At 40.5% G+C, this 13,367-nt stretch overlaps 1 protein-coding gene across 4 annotated transcripts in view; it reads right to left on the minus strand.

Annotated features, from left to right (window-relative positions):
- Window positions 1-943: 943 nt before the first annotated feature.
- Window positions 944-13,367, minus strand: part of osbpl1a (oxysterol binding protein-like 1A) — a 257,078-nt gene continuing 244,654 nt past the window's right edge. For 2 of the 4 annotated variants that reach the window (XM_073045588.1, XM_073045581.1), the window contains one exon: window positions 944-2,502. In XM_073045588.1, coding sequence (XP_072901689.1) covers window positions 2,400-2,502 — 103 coding nt within the window. In that variant the 3' untranslated portion in view covers window positions 944-2,399. The remainder of the gene's footprint in view (window positions 2,503-13,367) is intronic. The other 2 variants (XM_073045597.1, XM_073045602.1) reach the window with 1 other exon arrangement.

The following is a 13,367-nucleotide window of genomic DNA, read 5'->3' on the forward strand; positions in this document are numbered from 1 at the left end:
GATCTCCCACTGTACCTGCACTGCACTTTCTCTGTAACTAACACTTATTCTACATTGTTTTCCAACCTTGATATAATTATGTATGGAATTATCTGTGATTGACATGCAAATCAGAGACTTTCTCTGTCTCTTGGTACATGTGATAATCGTAAACCAGCATAATATTTTGTAGTGGTGGTTCCCTACGTGTAGAAGCCTGCCGAGGATGGTAAGGGCACGGACTACAAGAAAGGTGGAATATGGAGGGGAGAGAGATTAATGGAGAGTTTAATTAGTTTACTTGAATTTTAAAACAATTTTATTTCTGTGTAATAGACTTTTGGGAACATATGAAATCATGTCAGTGAAGAGTAATATGTAGATAAAATATATCCATTATATACTGTACCCCTCAGATCCAGTTATTAAGCTGATAAAGTAATATCCATAAATCTGGAATGTTGTTTCAGATGCACAAGCTGAATCCCACCACAGTGGTTCAGGGAAATTTAAATGTAAGTGATTAAAAATACCTTATCCTTAAATATCTGGTATTAGATTACTGTAACCTATCCCAGAATGTTAGTGAACCACTTATTTTAATCTGGTATAGTATTTACCCCCCCCCCCCCCCAACAAAACAGTTGATGCTGTGCTGAGTCAGTATACAGTACAGAAACAGGGTCTTCAGTTTAATGAGTCTATGCTATCGAAGGCACCCACCTTTTTTCTTCCTATCAAAGTGCATAATCTCAGTTTCCAAAGCTGTATCCTTGTCTGGGATAATCTCGCTCCAATCCATTCTTCTCCTCCTCCTTCATTAAATAACTTCTTGTCTCCCAGTTCTGGCTAAGTCTCGGATCTGAAGCTTACTCTAAACACATGTCGTTTGACCTGCCAGCTGTTTCCTTTATGTTCTGTTTTAAATTCAGATTTCCAGCATCTTAAGTTTTTATAAATGTAAATATCGAGTTTTTTGTAAAGCTTTTATTTAGCAGCAATAACATTTTATACAATTAACTGACAAAACAGTTGTTAAAAATCCAACAGTGTTACCCTTCAATTAGATCTGACATATAAACTAGATACCTAGAAATATGTTCTTCCAATTCAATCTAATACACCGCTAGTGAAAATGGTAACAGTGGACATAGGATCCCAAATCTATCGTACATTCTTCAGAGATGAAACTATAGGAAAAAAGTGTGTGTGAACAATCCAATCAGGAGTTTAATTGAATCCAGTGTCATCAACTGCAATGCATCACGTATGTGAAATGTGCAGAAAGTTTAACAATGAATTCTACTTAGTTCTATACAAACATAATAATGTGCAACCCAAAAGCACACCCATTGTCAGTGCCAATAATTGTAGTATTACACAATCAATTTATGAAGGCCAGATCAATTGCAAATCTACAGAATAGATTCTTTCATACAGTGGAAATGTTCTGTCCAATCCATTAACAGTGCACGAAACTGGTCATAATTTAACTATAAATATTGCAGTTTTAACAGTTTTTAAGATTTCAGGAACACAAGTTCTGATGTACTGTACAAATAATTACAGAATTCTCTTTACACATTTAGCAACACAGCTTTTCAAACTGGGGTTGCAAGGCTTGCTATAGCTTTGAAACTTCCGAATAAAACACTACATGTCAAGTCACATTCAAAACAAACACACATTAAATAAACAAAACCATGGAAATGAAATGTTATGACTCAATAGTAAGCTGGAGCACATTGCACAAAGGTAAAAATACCTTTCCACTTCCACGCAAATACCTCTGGAGTGAAAGATTCATGAGTGAAGGACTGAACAAGGGTTCAGGTTACTAAATCCACTGAAATATTTCAAATAATGGGTGACTTATGCAATCTAAATGGGAAAATATACTGTTTACAAAACAGTTCAATAGAAGTTACTACTTTATAATTAGTTTTCATCCATCTCCAGAACAGATCTGAACAAGAGCAATATTCAGTTCAACTTGCATCATTTGAAATACTGTAACTTTAGAATGATTAAGTCAAACTAGCATGATTAAGTAAAAACAGTAAAGTTACCATATAATAATCTGTCTTTAAAGTCCACAGGCCAGTTATGCTCCCATATTGCCTCACGTGAAACCTGCCAGAGGTAGCTGAGGAGTTTTATGCCTAGGCATGTATAGGTTTCAATAATCATTCAACAGCTGGAGAAGACAGCGACAAGTACAAGTTTGTCAATGTGTTGTTCTCAGTAAGAAATTGCTATTGTACATACTTGGCAGTACTTAAAAACTCTCAAAGAACATTTGTATTGTAAGAAATAAAACAGAAATAAATTTGCATTGGTTGAGGTTTACTGATTTTAAATTTTCTGCCCTGAAACTTGCTCGCAGCAGTAAGAGATAACTTCAATATCAATCTCCTGCGTTAATAAATATCACAGCACTGTGAATAATTCCTGTCCCAGTATCCTCCTGAGTACAGCCAGTCTGATGCTCCAACATATGGATTGGTCCCTTGATGGAACCACCTGTTAACAGATTGCAAATTACAGAACATGAAAATCCAAAATAAAAACTGCAAAACTCTTAACTAAAAACAACCAGGAAATGTTGGAAACTTTCAGCAGAATTAAGTAGTTTATGTGAAAAAGCTGGACAATGAGGTTGAATAAAAAAGCCATGATTAAATAGCACAGCAGATTCAATGGGCCAACTGGTCCTGTACATTATGGTTGGAGATTCTTTACCTAGACCAGCAAAGAATTCTTTCTTAGTGCTGATGAAGTCTGCACCTGAAAAATGACCCCATTCACCTTTCCACAGATGTCACCTGAACTGCTGAGTTTCCAGTATTTTTCTGTTTGCTTTTATTACGGGGAGAATGCCTCTGAATACTGTGCAGCTGATGTTATCTATAGAGGTGAAGCTGCAGCTCAAACCACACATTTCTTGCACCAAGAACTTTGTTTTGCTCATTCCAATCCATTTGACCTACCTCACTTTTCAATTCTCAAATATTTGCACACATTGAAAAGCCTACAGAACTTTGAAGAATGCAGTATATAAAGAACAGACCCTTAGGTCAGGAGCGCTCAATACACAAGTTAATGGCCAAACGTGACCTTGGAGTAGCTCCTGGCTCATTAACACACTATACCACCTTCTTAACCAGCATGCAAAACTATTTACTGGTTGATGCACAGATGAGTGGAAAACTTTCCATTCAAAATACAACTTCATGATTAGGGATTTTATACCAATTAAGTCTGCTTCTGTTTTACAGAATCCAGCCTTCCTCATGCAGCACATTTAATATAAAGATGAGATAGGTAACTTTTATTTCTGATGGGATTTAACTGTTGTATATGGTTACTTCCTGTGCTCTGTGTAAGTAGGCAGTATACTGCACATACAAGGCTCTCGTGCATTTGGCATTAAGCTGGAGGTTAACCTTAAGGGTATCCTGCACGAGGACTCCCAAGTCTCGTTGCATCTCAGAACGTTGAATTCTCTCCCCATTTAAATAATAGTCTGCCTGTTTATTTCTTCTACCAAAGTGCAACACCATACACTTTCCGACATTGTAATTCATTTGCCACTTCTTTGCCCATTCCCCCAATCTATCCAAGTCTCTCTGCAGACTCTGTTTCCTCAGCACTACTGGCCCCTCCACCTATCTTTGTATCATCAGCAAACTTAGCCACAAAGCTATCTATTCCATAATCCAAATCGTTGATATACAACGTAAAAAGTGGCCCCAACACAGACCCCTGTGGAACACCACTGGTAACCGGCAGCCAACCAGAATGAGATCCCTTTATTCCCACTCTCTGTTTCCTGCCAATCAACCAACGCTCTATCCATGTATGTAACTTTCCTGTAATTCCATGGGCTCTTATCTTGTTTAGCAGTCTCATGTGTGTCACCTTGTCAAAGGCTTTCTGAAAATCCAAATACACAACATCCACTGCATCTCCCTTGTCTAGCCTACTTGTAATTTCCTCAAAAAATTGCACTAGGTTTGTCAGGCAGGATTTTCTTTTTATGCCTATCATGTCATACGCCTCCAGGTACACCGTAACCTCATCCTTGACAATCGACTCCAACAACTTCCCAACCACCGCTGTCAAGCAAACAGGTCTATAATTTCCTTTTTGCTTCCTTGTCCCCTTCTTAAATAGCAGAGTGACATTTGCAATCTTCCAGTCCTCCGGAACCAGGCCAGAATCTATCGACTTTTGAAAGTTCATTGCTAATGCCTCCGCAATCTCCACAGCTACTTCCTTCAGAACACGAGGGTGCATTCCATCTGGTCCAGGAGATTTATCTACCCTTAGACTATTCAGCTTCCTGACTACTTTCTCTGTCGTAATTGTGACTGTGCATATTTCTCTTCCCTGACACCCTTGAATGTCTGGTATATTGCTGATGTCTTCCTCAGTGAAGACTGATGCAAAATACTCGTTCAGTTCCTCCGCCATCTCCTTATCTCCCATTACAATTTCTCCAGCATCATTTTCTATCAGTCCTATATCTACTCTCACCTGTCTTTTACTCTTTATATACTTGAAAAAGCTTTTAGTATCTTCTTTGATATTATTTGCTAGCTTCCTTTCAGAGTTCATCTTTTCCCTCTTAATGACCTTCTTAGTTTCCTTTTGTAAGCTTTTAAAAACTTCACAATCCTCTGTCTTCCCACTAAATTTTGCTTCCTTGTATGCCCCCTGCTTTGCTTTTACTTTGGCTTTGACTTCTCGTCAGCCATGGTTGCATCCTTTTTCCATTTGAAAATTTCTTCTTCTTTGGAATATATCTGTCTCGCACCTTCCTCACTTCTCGCATAAACTCCAGCCACTGCTGCTCTGCTGTCCTTCCCGCTAGTGTCCCTTTCCAGTCAACCTTGGCCAGTTCCTCTCTCATGCCACTGTAATTTCCTTTACTCCACTGAAATACCGACACATTGGATTTCGGCTTCTTTTTCTCAAATTTCACAGTGAACTCAATCATGTTGTGATCACTGCCTCCTAAGGGTTCCTTCACTTCCATATTGAGGGAGAGAGGGAATTCAGGACTGAAGCACAGAGGTACATAAAAAGGCATTTCTATGTTGATGGTCTTAAATCATTTTCTGGTGCAGAAGGAGCGTGCTGAAAGTAGTGCAAGATTTGTTGGCACAGTCTAGTCTCAGACTGTGTAAGATCACATCCAACAATGTTGATGTCATACAAGACTTCTCAGCTGAAGATCTGGCAAAGGTTGACAGAATTTTGATCTTGGACAGGCAACCCCTCTGATGCAGTGCAGTCAGGGCCTTGGATGGGAACTCGGTACTGACACCCTTACTCTCCAGGTCTTTGATACCAAACAAACTCTTTATGCGTCATGGCATGCTATCGACCATCAACAGCCTATTGACCCTCTTGGATCTGCTGCTCCAGTTAGAATCCAGGGATGCCTCACGTTAAGAGAGTGGAACTCAGGCACTTGTGGAGAGGATGTCCCACACCCTAAAGAGAAACATCAACAGTGACGTTCTTCCCTTCAGGATCTTAACTGTTTTAAGATTCCAAAACCTACACAACAATTTTGTTATCTATGGTAGAATGAGCTCTGTATCTTCTGTGATGCATCATCTAAAGCCGTTGCTGCTGTTACATACCTGAAGGTCACAGACACTACTGGATATAGTAGTTAGATAAGTTCTGGCCAGGGCAAAACTCACTTCAGAGGTAACTCACCCAATCGTCATTCTGGGTAAGCATCATGCTCATTAGACATTCCCATAAGCAAGTACAGTTTGTCATCAAGGATGACATTTTCAGTGAGAACGGTTAAAGACTGTGGAGTAAGACCGTTCTCCGAGTCCCTGAGACTATTCCTCTTTTGCCAGAGATTTAATGAAATGATTATCTGATTTTTAGTTGTAGTAGTTAATTTTGACATCTTACGGATGTCAGGCAAGGTGTGTTCTGACCTCTACAGGCACTCTTCGTTTTATATGAGCATGATTTCCTGTACTTAAGCTGTTTTTTTATATCATGTCCCGCACGGGTTATTTTGGATTTCAAATTGAGGCACACGGTGAAAAGACATCCATCTTCATCCACTTTTTATTTGCTCTTGAAACAGCATTATCTTTTTACAAGTAAGATCTCCTTAAAAACCTCGAATGAAGCTTCCATCGTGGATGATTTTTGAGAAGGTGCTTAACTCACTGCATAGCTTTGTATGTACACACTGCGAGGGCAATAGAGCACCATGACCATTTGGCACTACAATGGACTGGATTTGTATTTCGTTCTAGTTGTGCTCTTTCTCATAAAAATTATGTGTAATTTATGCTTAATTTATGAATTTTCTTGTGAACATCATGTCTCTGATGCTATGTGCCTGTGATGCTGCTGAAGTTAAGTTTTTCATTGCACCTGTGCATATGTCAATAAACTTGAATTTAAGTGGACTTGAAATTAATCCGCTACAAGCTCCTGTCAAATGGGAATAATAAATCTGTTACATACTTAACACCACACACAAAATGCTGGTAGAACACAGCAGGCCAGGCAGCATCTATAGGGAGAAGCGATGTCGACGTTTCGGGCCGAGACCCTTCATCAGGACTAACCGAAAGGAAAGATAGTAAGAGATTTGAAAGTAGTGGGGGGAGGGGGAAATGCGAAATGATAGGAGAAGACCGGAGGGGGTGGGATGAAGCTAAGAGCTGGAAAGGTGATTGGCGAAAGTGATACAGAGCTGGAGAAGGGAAAGGATCATGGGATGGGAGGCCTCAGGAGAAAGAAAGGGGGGGGGGGGGGGGAAGCACCAGAGGGAGATGGAGAACAGGCAAACAACTAAATATGTCAGGGATGGGGTAAGAAGGGGAGGAGGGGCATTAATGGAAGTTAGAGAAGTCAATGTTCATGCCATCAGGTTGGAGGTTGGACGGTGTGCCACATTCTTCAAGTACATACTTGCATATCACTGTTTGATAAACAAGTAAAACTTATTAAACCAAGCCAGAACTAAATCTATTCCAATTTGCCTTAAGGAATGCATCACAGATGATTTAGCAAAGAACTCATTATCTAGGCATGCCGGTCTCTCAAATCCTGGAAATGGGCCACAACATACTGTTAGAGAAAATGTATCAAACTGCCAGCTTAAATGTAGTTAGGTAGTAAAAGCAGCACATACAAGAAAAGGCAGTTAGAATTCTAGTGACTGCAATACTGGATTCTCAATTTGAATGCTTTCATTTCAAGGCTGCCTAAATGACCAAACTATGTACATTTTTGATCACCCTGTTACAGGAACGATGTGATTAGACTGGAAAGGTTTACGAAGTTGTTGCCAAGCCTAGAGGCCTAAGCTATATAAGGAGAGGTTGGCCAAATTGGATCTTTATTTTTTGGAACATAGGAGAACAAGGAGTGATCTTATAGAAGTGTTTAAAACGAGGAGGCATAGTGGATGGTAACAGTCTTTTTCCTGGGATAGGGTAGTCTAAAACCTTGGAGGCAAAGGTTTAGAGATTTTGTGGAAAGATTTATAAGGGACATGAAGAACAACCTTTTTTTTTAAAATGCAGAGGGCAGTGAATGCATGGAATGAACTGCTGGAATAAGTGGTTTTGGTGCATAAGCAGTGCATCATTTGAGAAGCACTTGGATAGCACATGGAAGAGTAGGTCTGAAAGGGATATGTGCTGAAGACAGGAAATTGAGATCAGCTAGGGAGGCACCATGGTCAGAATGGACCAAAGAGCCTGTATCCATGCTGTATAGCTACATGATCCTTAATACATCTGCTATCACAGCATGCGAATAGAAAGTCTGAACATCCTGGAGAGCCTATTGTATAGGAACATTTAACTACAACTTTTTTTAAGCTATTGTTTTAAAAGGGTTCACTTCCACCCCAGTGACTATGCTGAGAAGCATGCTTTGACTGGTGCCAGGTCTACTAGAATTCATTTTTGTTGTGTGATTAAGCTCTACTGGTGAGCATTCTGAAAGGAGCTTTTTGGTAAAATGCCCAATTTATCCAGTCACTGCTTTTACCCTCAGCCAACTTTTCCTGAGTATGAGATAACAGGTCCTGATGTGGTTGGCAAGTTTTTATCTGATTGATTTTCTGCTTTTGTGCATAGGAATTCCCATCAAACACCGTGAATTTGCCTCAGTGGATGAATGAAATATGCAGGTGTCCTGAATTGATCCCACACCATCCAGAACAACCCAAATCCACTGAGGAGGCACTTCCATCTTTTTCTCATGGCAAGGGCACCAAAAGCAAGTGGGTATGGGTTTTAGGTGAAAGGAAAGTTTTTTCTTTAATCAGAGTGGTTGATGTTTGGAACACAGTGCCAGAAGAGCATTGTACAAAAACTACCCTTCAGAGGCACTCAGACAGACACTCGAACAGGAAAGGCATAGCGGATATGTTCCTAACACAGACAAGTGGGATTTGTGGAGATGGAATTGACATAGCTATTTCTGCGCTATATCCTTTTCAGCAGTCAGGGCATCAGGTGTAGGAGCTGTTGCAGTTGTATAAATTGTGGTGAGCACTGTGTATAGTTTTGATCACATAGTTTTAAGAAACACGTTAAACTGGAAAGAGCACAGAAAAGATTTGAGGGTGTTGTCAGTACTGGGGGGAGGGGGCCTTGAATTATAGGGAGAGCTTTGCCAGGCTATGTCTTTTTTTCCTTCAAGTGTAGGGGGAATGAGGGGGCTAACTTATAGAAAGGCACAGCAAGTCTTTTCTTCAAGTTAGGAGTGTCCAAAACTAGGGAGCATAAGTTTAATGTGATAGTGTAAAGATTTAAAAGGGACCTTAGAGTCAAGTATATTGAATGAGCTACCAGTAGAAGTGGCTGAGGCAGGCACAGTAGTATCATTTAAGAAGCACTTGGATGGATACATGGAAGGAGGGGCTTGGGACATGGGATAAACGCAGGAAACTGGGACTAGCTGGGTGGCCACTGATTTACAGGATATTACGTTCTGCTAATTTCTGTCACAACCTTACATAAAGTCATGCAATATAGACCTAGGTCTCTCTGATAAGCTTTTAATATAAACACCCAGATTACACCTTCTTTTTGAGGACATAAAAAACTGAAGAAAATGTAAAAGCAGCTTATAAAGGTGATTCCAAGACTGAGAAATTAGCAGGAAATACTGAATATACTGCAGTTAATTTATTTATTCTGGAAAGAGTAGGCTATAAGTGATATCATCTTTAAAATTCTGAAAGGAATTTCCTGGAGTTGATATAGATACAGTGGATTCCAGTTAATTAGGACACATACCTTTTAACCCAATTAAGCAGCTTTCCCAATTAGCCTAAGTGTTATGGAAATAGTTAAAAGGTATATTAAAAAAAAGGCAAGCTACCATTTAACTGAGTAACAATTTATGTACTTAAATGAAATACAGAGCAAATGACAGCACTACTAATACTTATACAGTACTATAAAACTTGCTGGAGGAATTCATCTGCCATGTTTTTTTGATTAATTGTAAATGAACAAAATCAGTGCAGACACCTTAAGCAGATAATGGACTGCCTTCATGCAATGCTTTAAATGATTACATCCTCCAAATCTACATTTTCATTTAAACATTCAAGATGATTGTTGATACCTTCCAATTCTTCATAATTCCTAACTTGTTGAAGTAGTGAAATAGTGTCATTTTCACTCCAGTCGTTTCTGGATTCTCTAAGCCTGAATGCTTGAAACCACGGTGAGTAAAATGGTTTGGAGTTGTCTACTGCTTATTTCCTGCCAACTATCAGTGATGAAAATAGCTGCTTTTTGAACACAAACACATACAACTGACACTGTTTAAAAACTGATTGCTCTAAGCACGCATGGTGTTCAAGATGATACAAGTGCACCCCACTGACGCTAGTTAGAACCTGCTCAGCAACAGTCTTCTGCCCAGTTAAGTGATATAGTGACCCCAATAAATGAAGGGAATTCCGGCTATTTTCTCGGTTTAATTTTTGTTAAAAGTTATCCCAAATAAACATCTAACCCAATTAACCGGAATCCACTGTACTTGAATTTGTGAGAACTAACCAAAGTGAAGACCCATAATGTCAGCAATACATCCAATGGGATAGTTGGGAGAAACTTCTTCATCCAGATTAGTGATTAAAATGTGGGACTTCGTGCCACAAAGAGTAGCTGAGACAAGTAGCAGAGATTATTATAAAGCTGGGTAAACGAGGGTGGAGCAAAAAAATATATACCCTTCCTGACTAGTGTCTTGATCTGGCCAGTCTCCAGGTGTAGTCTAACCAGGGTTTTGTGTAATTCTGGCTAGAAGGTCAGGACAAACTGTGTGTACGAGTAGATGGAGCAGGATGGGAAGATTTTCATGGCACTGAGTCTGGTTCTGCAGTGCAGAAGGGAGGGGGGAAGAAGAGGAGAGTGGTAGTGATAGGGACTCGATAGTTAGAGGTACAGACAGGAAGTTCTGTGGTCGCGACAGAGACTCCCGGATGGTTTGCTGCCTCCCAGGTGCCAGGGTCAGGGATGTCTCTGATTGCATGCATAGCATTCTGAAATGGGAGGGTGAGCAGCCAGAAGTCATGGTACACATCGGTACCAATGACGTAGGAAGAAAGAATGAGGAGGTCCTGAAGAGTGAGTGTAGAGAGCTTGGTAAGAAGTTAAAAAGCAGGGCCTCGATGGTGGTAATCTCAGGATTGCTACCTGTGCCACGTGCCAGTGAGGGTAAGAGTAGGATGCTCTGGAGGATGAACACGTGGCTGAGGAACTAGTGTACAGGACAGGGTTTCAGACTTCAGGATCATTGGGACCTCTTCTGGGGCAGGTGGGACCTGTACAAGAGAGATGGGTTACACCTGAACTACAGGGGGACCAGTATCTTTGCAGGGAGGTTTGTTAGTGCTATTGGGGGGGGGGGGGGGGGGTTAAACTAGATTTGCAGGGGGATGGGAATGGGAACCAGAGTTACAGAGAAGATAGTGGAGGAGGGGTAAAAATAAATGATGTTAAAGTTTCATGCAAAGTCACAAATAGAAGGGTTGTGTGTGGTGGTAATAATCTTCTGAGGTGTGTCTATTTCAATGTGAGGAGTATTGTGGGGAAGGCTAACGAGCTGAGGGCATGGATTGTCACGTGGAATTATGACATTGAAGCCATTAGTGAAATTTGGCTACAGGAGGGGCAGGACTGGCAGCTTAATATTCCGGGGTTCCGATGTTTCAGACGCGATAAAGGCAGGGGGATGAAGGGTGGGGTGGCATTGCTAGTCAGGGAAAATGTTACAGCAGTGCTCAGGCAGGACAGATTAGAGGGCTTGTCTACCGAGGCCATATGGGTGGAGCTGAGAAACAGGAAAGGTATGACCACACTAATGGGGTTGTATTATAGACCACCCAATAGTCAGCGAGAATTGGAGGAGCAAATCTACAGAGAGATAGCAGACAACTGCAGGAAACATAAAATTGTGATTGTAGGGGATTTTAATTTTCCGCATATTGATTGGGACTCCCATACTGTTAAAGGTCTAGACGGGTTAGAGCTTGTAAAATGAGTTCAGTAAAGTTTTCTAAATCAATATATAGATGTACCAACTAGAGAGGATACAATATTAGGTCTTCTATTAGGAAATGAGTTAGGACAGGTGATGGAAGTGTGTGTAGGGGAACACTTTGGTTCCAGTGATCATAACACCATTAGTTTCAACTTGATCATGGCTAAAGATAGATCTGGTCCTCGGGTTGAAGTTCTAAACTGGAAAAGGGCCAAATTTGAAGAAATGAGAAAGGATCTAAAACGCGTGGATTGAGACAGGTTGTTCTCTGGCAAGGATGTAGTTGGTAAGTGGGAGGCCTTCAAAGGAGAAATTTTGAGAGTGCAGAGTTTGTATGTTCCTGTCAGGATTAAAGGCAAAGTGAATAAGAATAAGGAACCTTGGTTCTCTGGGGATATTGGAACTCTATTAAAGAAGAAGAGAGAGATATGTGACGTGTATAGGAAACAGGGAGCAAATAAGGTACTTTGAGGGGTATAAAAAGTGCAAAAAAAGCACTTAAGAAAGAAATCAGGAGGGTTAGAAGAAGACATGAGGTTGCTCTGGCAGTCAAGGTGAAGGATAATCCAAAGAGCTTCTAAAGGTATATTACGAGCAAAAGGATAGTAAGGGATAAAATTGGTCCTCTTGAAGATCAGAGTGGTTGGCTATGTATGGAACCAAAAGAAATGGGGGAGATTTTAAATGGTTTTTTTTTTTGCACATGTATTTACTAAGGAAACTGGCATGGAGTCAATGGAACTGAGGCAACAAGTAGTGAGGTCATGGAACCTATACAGATTGAAGAGGAGGAGCTGCTTGCTATTTTGAGGCAAATCAGAGTAGATAAATCCCCAGGACCTGACAGGGTATTCCCTCGGACTTTGAAGGAGACTAGTGTTGAAATTGCAGGGGCCCTGGCAGATATATTTAAAATGTCAGTATCTACGGTGCCGGAGGATTGGAGGATAGCTCATGTTGTTCCGTTGTTTAAAAAGGCTCAAAAAGTAATCCAGGAAATTATAGGCCGGTAAGTTTGATGTCTGTAGTAGGTAAATTACTGGAAGGAGTACTAAGAGATAGGATCTACAAGTATTTGGATGGACATGAACTTATTAGGGAAAGTCAACATGGCTTTGTGTGTGGTAGGTCATATTTAACAAATCTATTAGAGTTTTTCGAGGAGGTTACCAGGAAAGTGGATGAAGGGAAGGTAGTGGATGTTGTCTACATGGACTTCAGTAAGGTCTTCGACAAGGTTCCACATGGGAGGTTAGTTAGGAAGATTCAGTCGCTAGGTATACATGGTGAGGTAGTAAATTGGATTAGACATTGGCTCAATGGGAGAAGTCAGAGAGTGGTAGTGGAGGATTGCTTCTCTGAGTGGAGGCCTGTGATTAGTGGTGTGCCACAGGGATCAGTGCTGGGTCCATTGTTATTTGTCATCTAGATCAATGATCTGGATGATAATGTGGCAAATTGGATCAGTAAATTTGCTGATGATACAAAGACTGGAGGTGTAGTGGACAGTGAGGAAGGTTTTCAAAGCTTGCAGAGGGATCTGGACCAGCTGGAAAAATGGGCTGGAAAAAATGGCAGATGAAGTTTAATACAGACAAGTGTGAGGTATTGCACTTTGGAAGGACAAACCAAGGTAGAACATACAATGTAAACAGTAGGGCACTGAGGAGTGCGGTAGAACAGAGGGATCTGGGAATACAGATACAAAATTCCTTAAAAGTGGCGTCACAGGTAGATAGGGTAGTAAAGAAGGCTTTTGGTACATTGGCCTTTATAAATTAAAGTATTGAGTATAAGAGTTGGGATGTTATGGTGAGGTT

This window comes from Hemitrygon akajei, chromosome 1 (assembly GCF_048418815.1).
Source record: "Hemitrygon akajei chromosome 1, sHemAka1.3, whole genome shotgun sequence".
NCBI classification, from domain to species: domain Eukaryota; kingdom Metazoa; phylum Chordata; class Chondrichthyes; order Myliobatiformes; family Dasyatidae; genus Hemitrygon; species Hemitrygon akajei.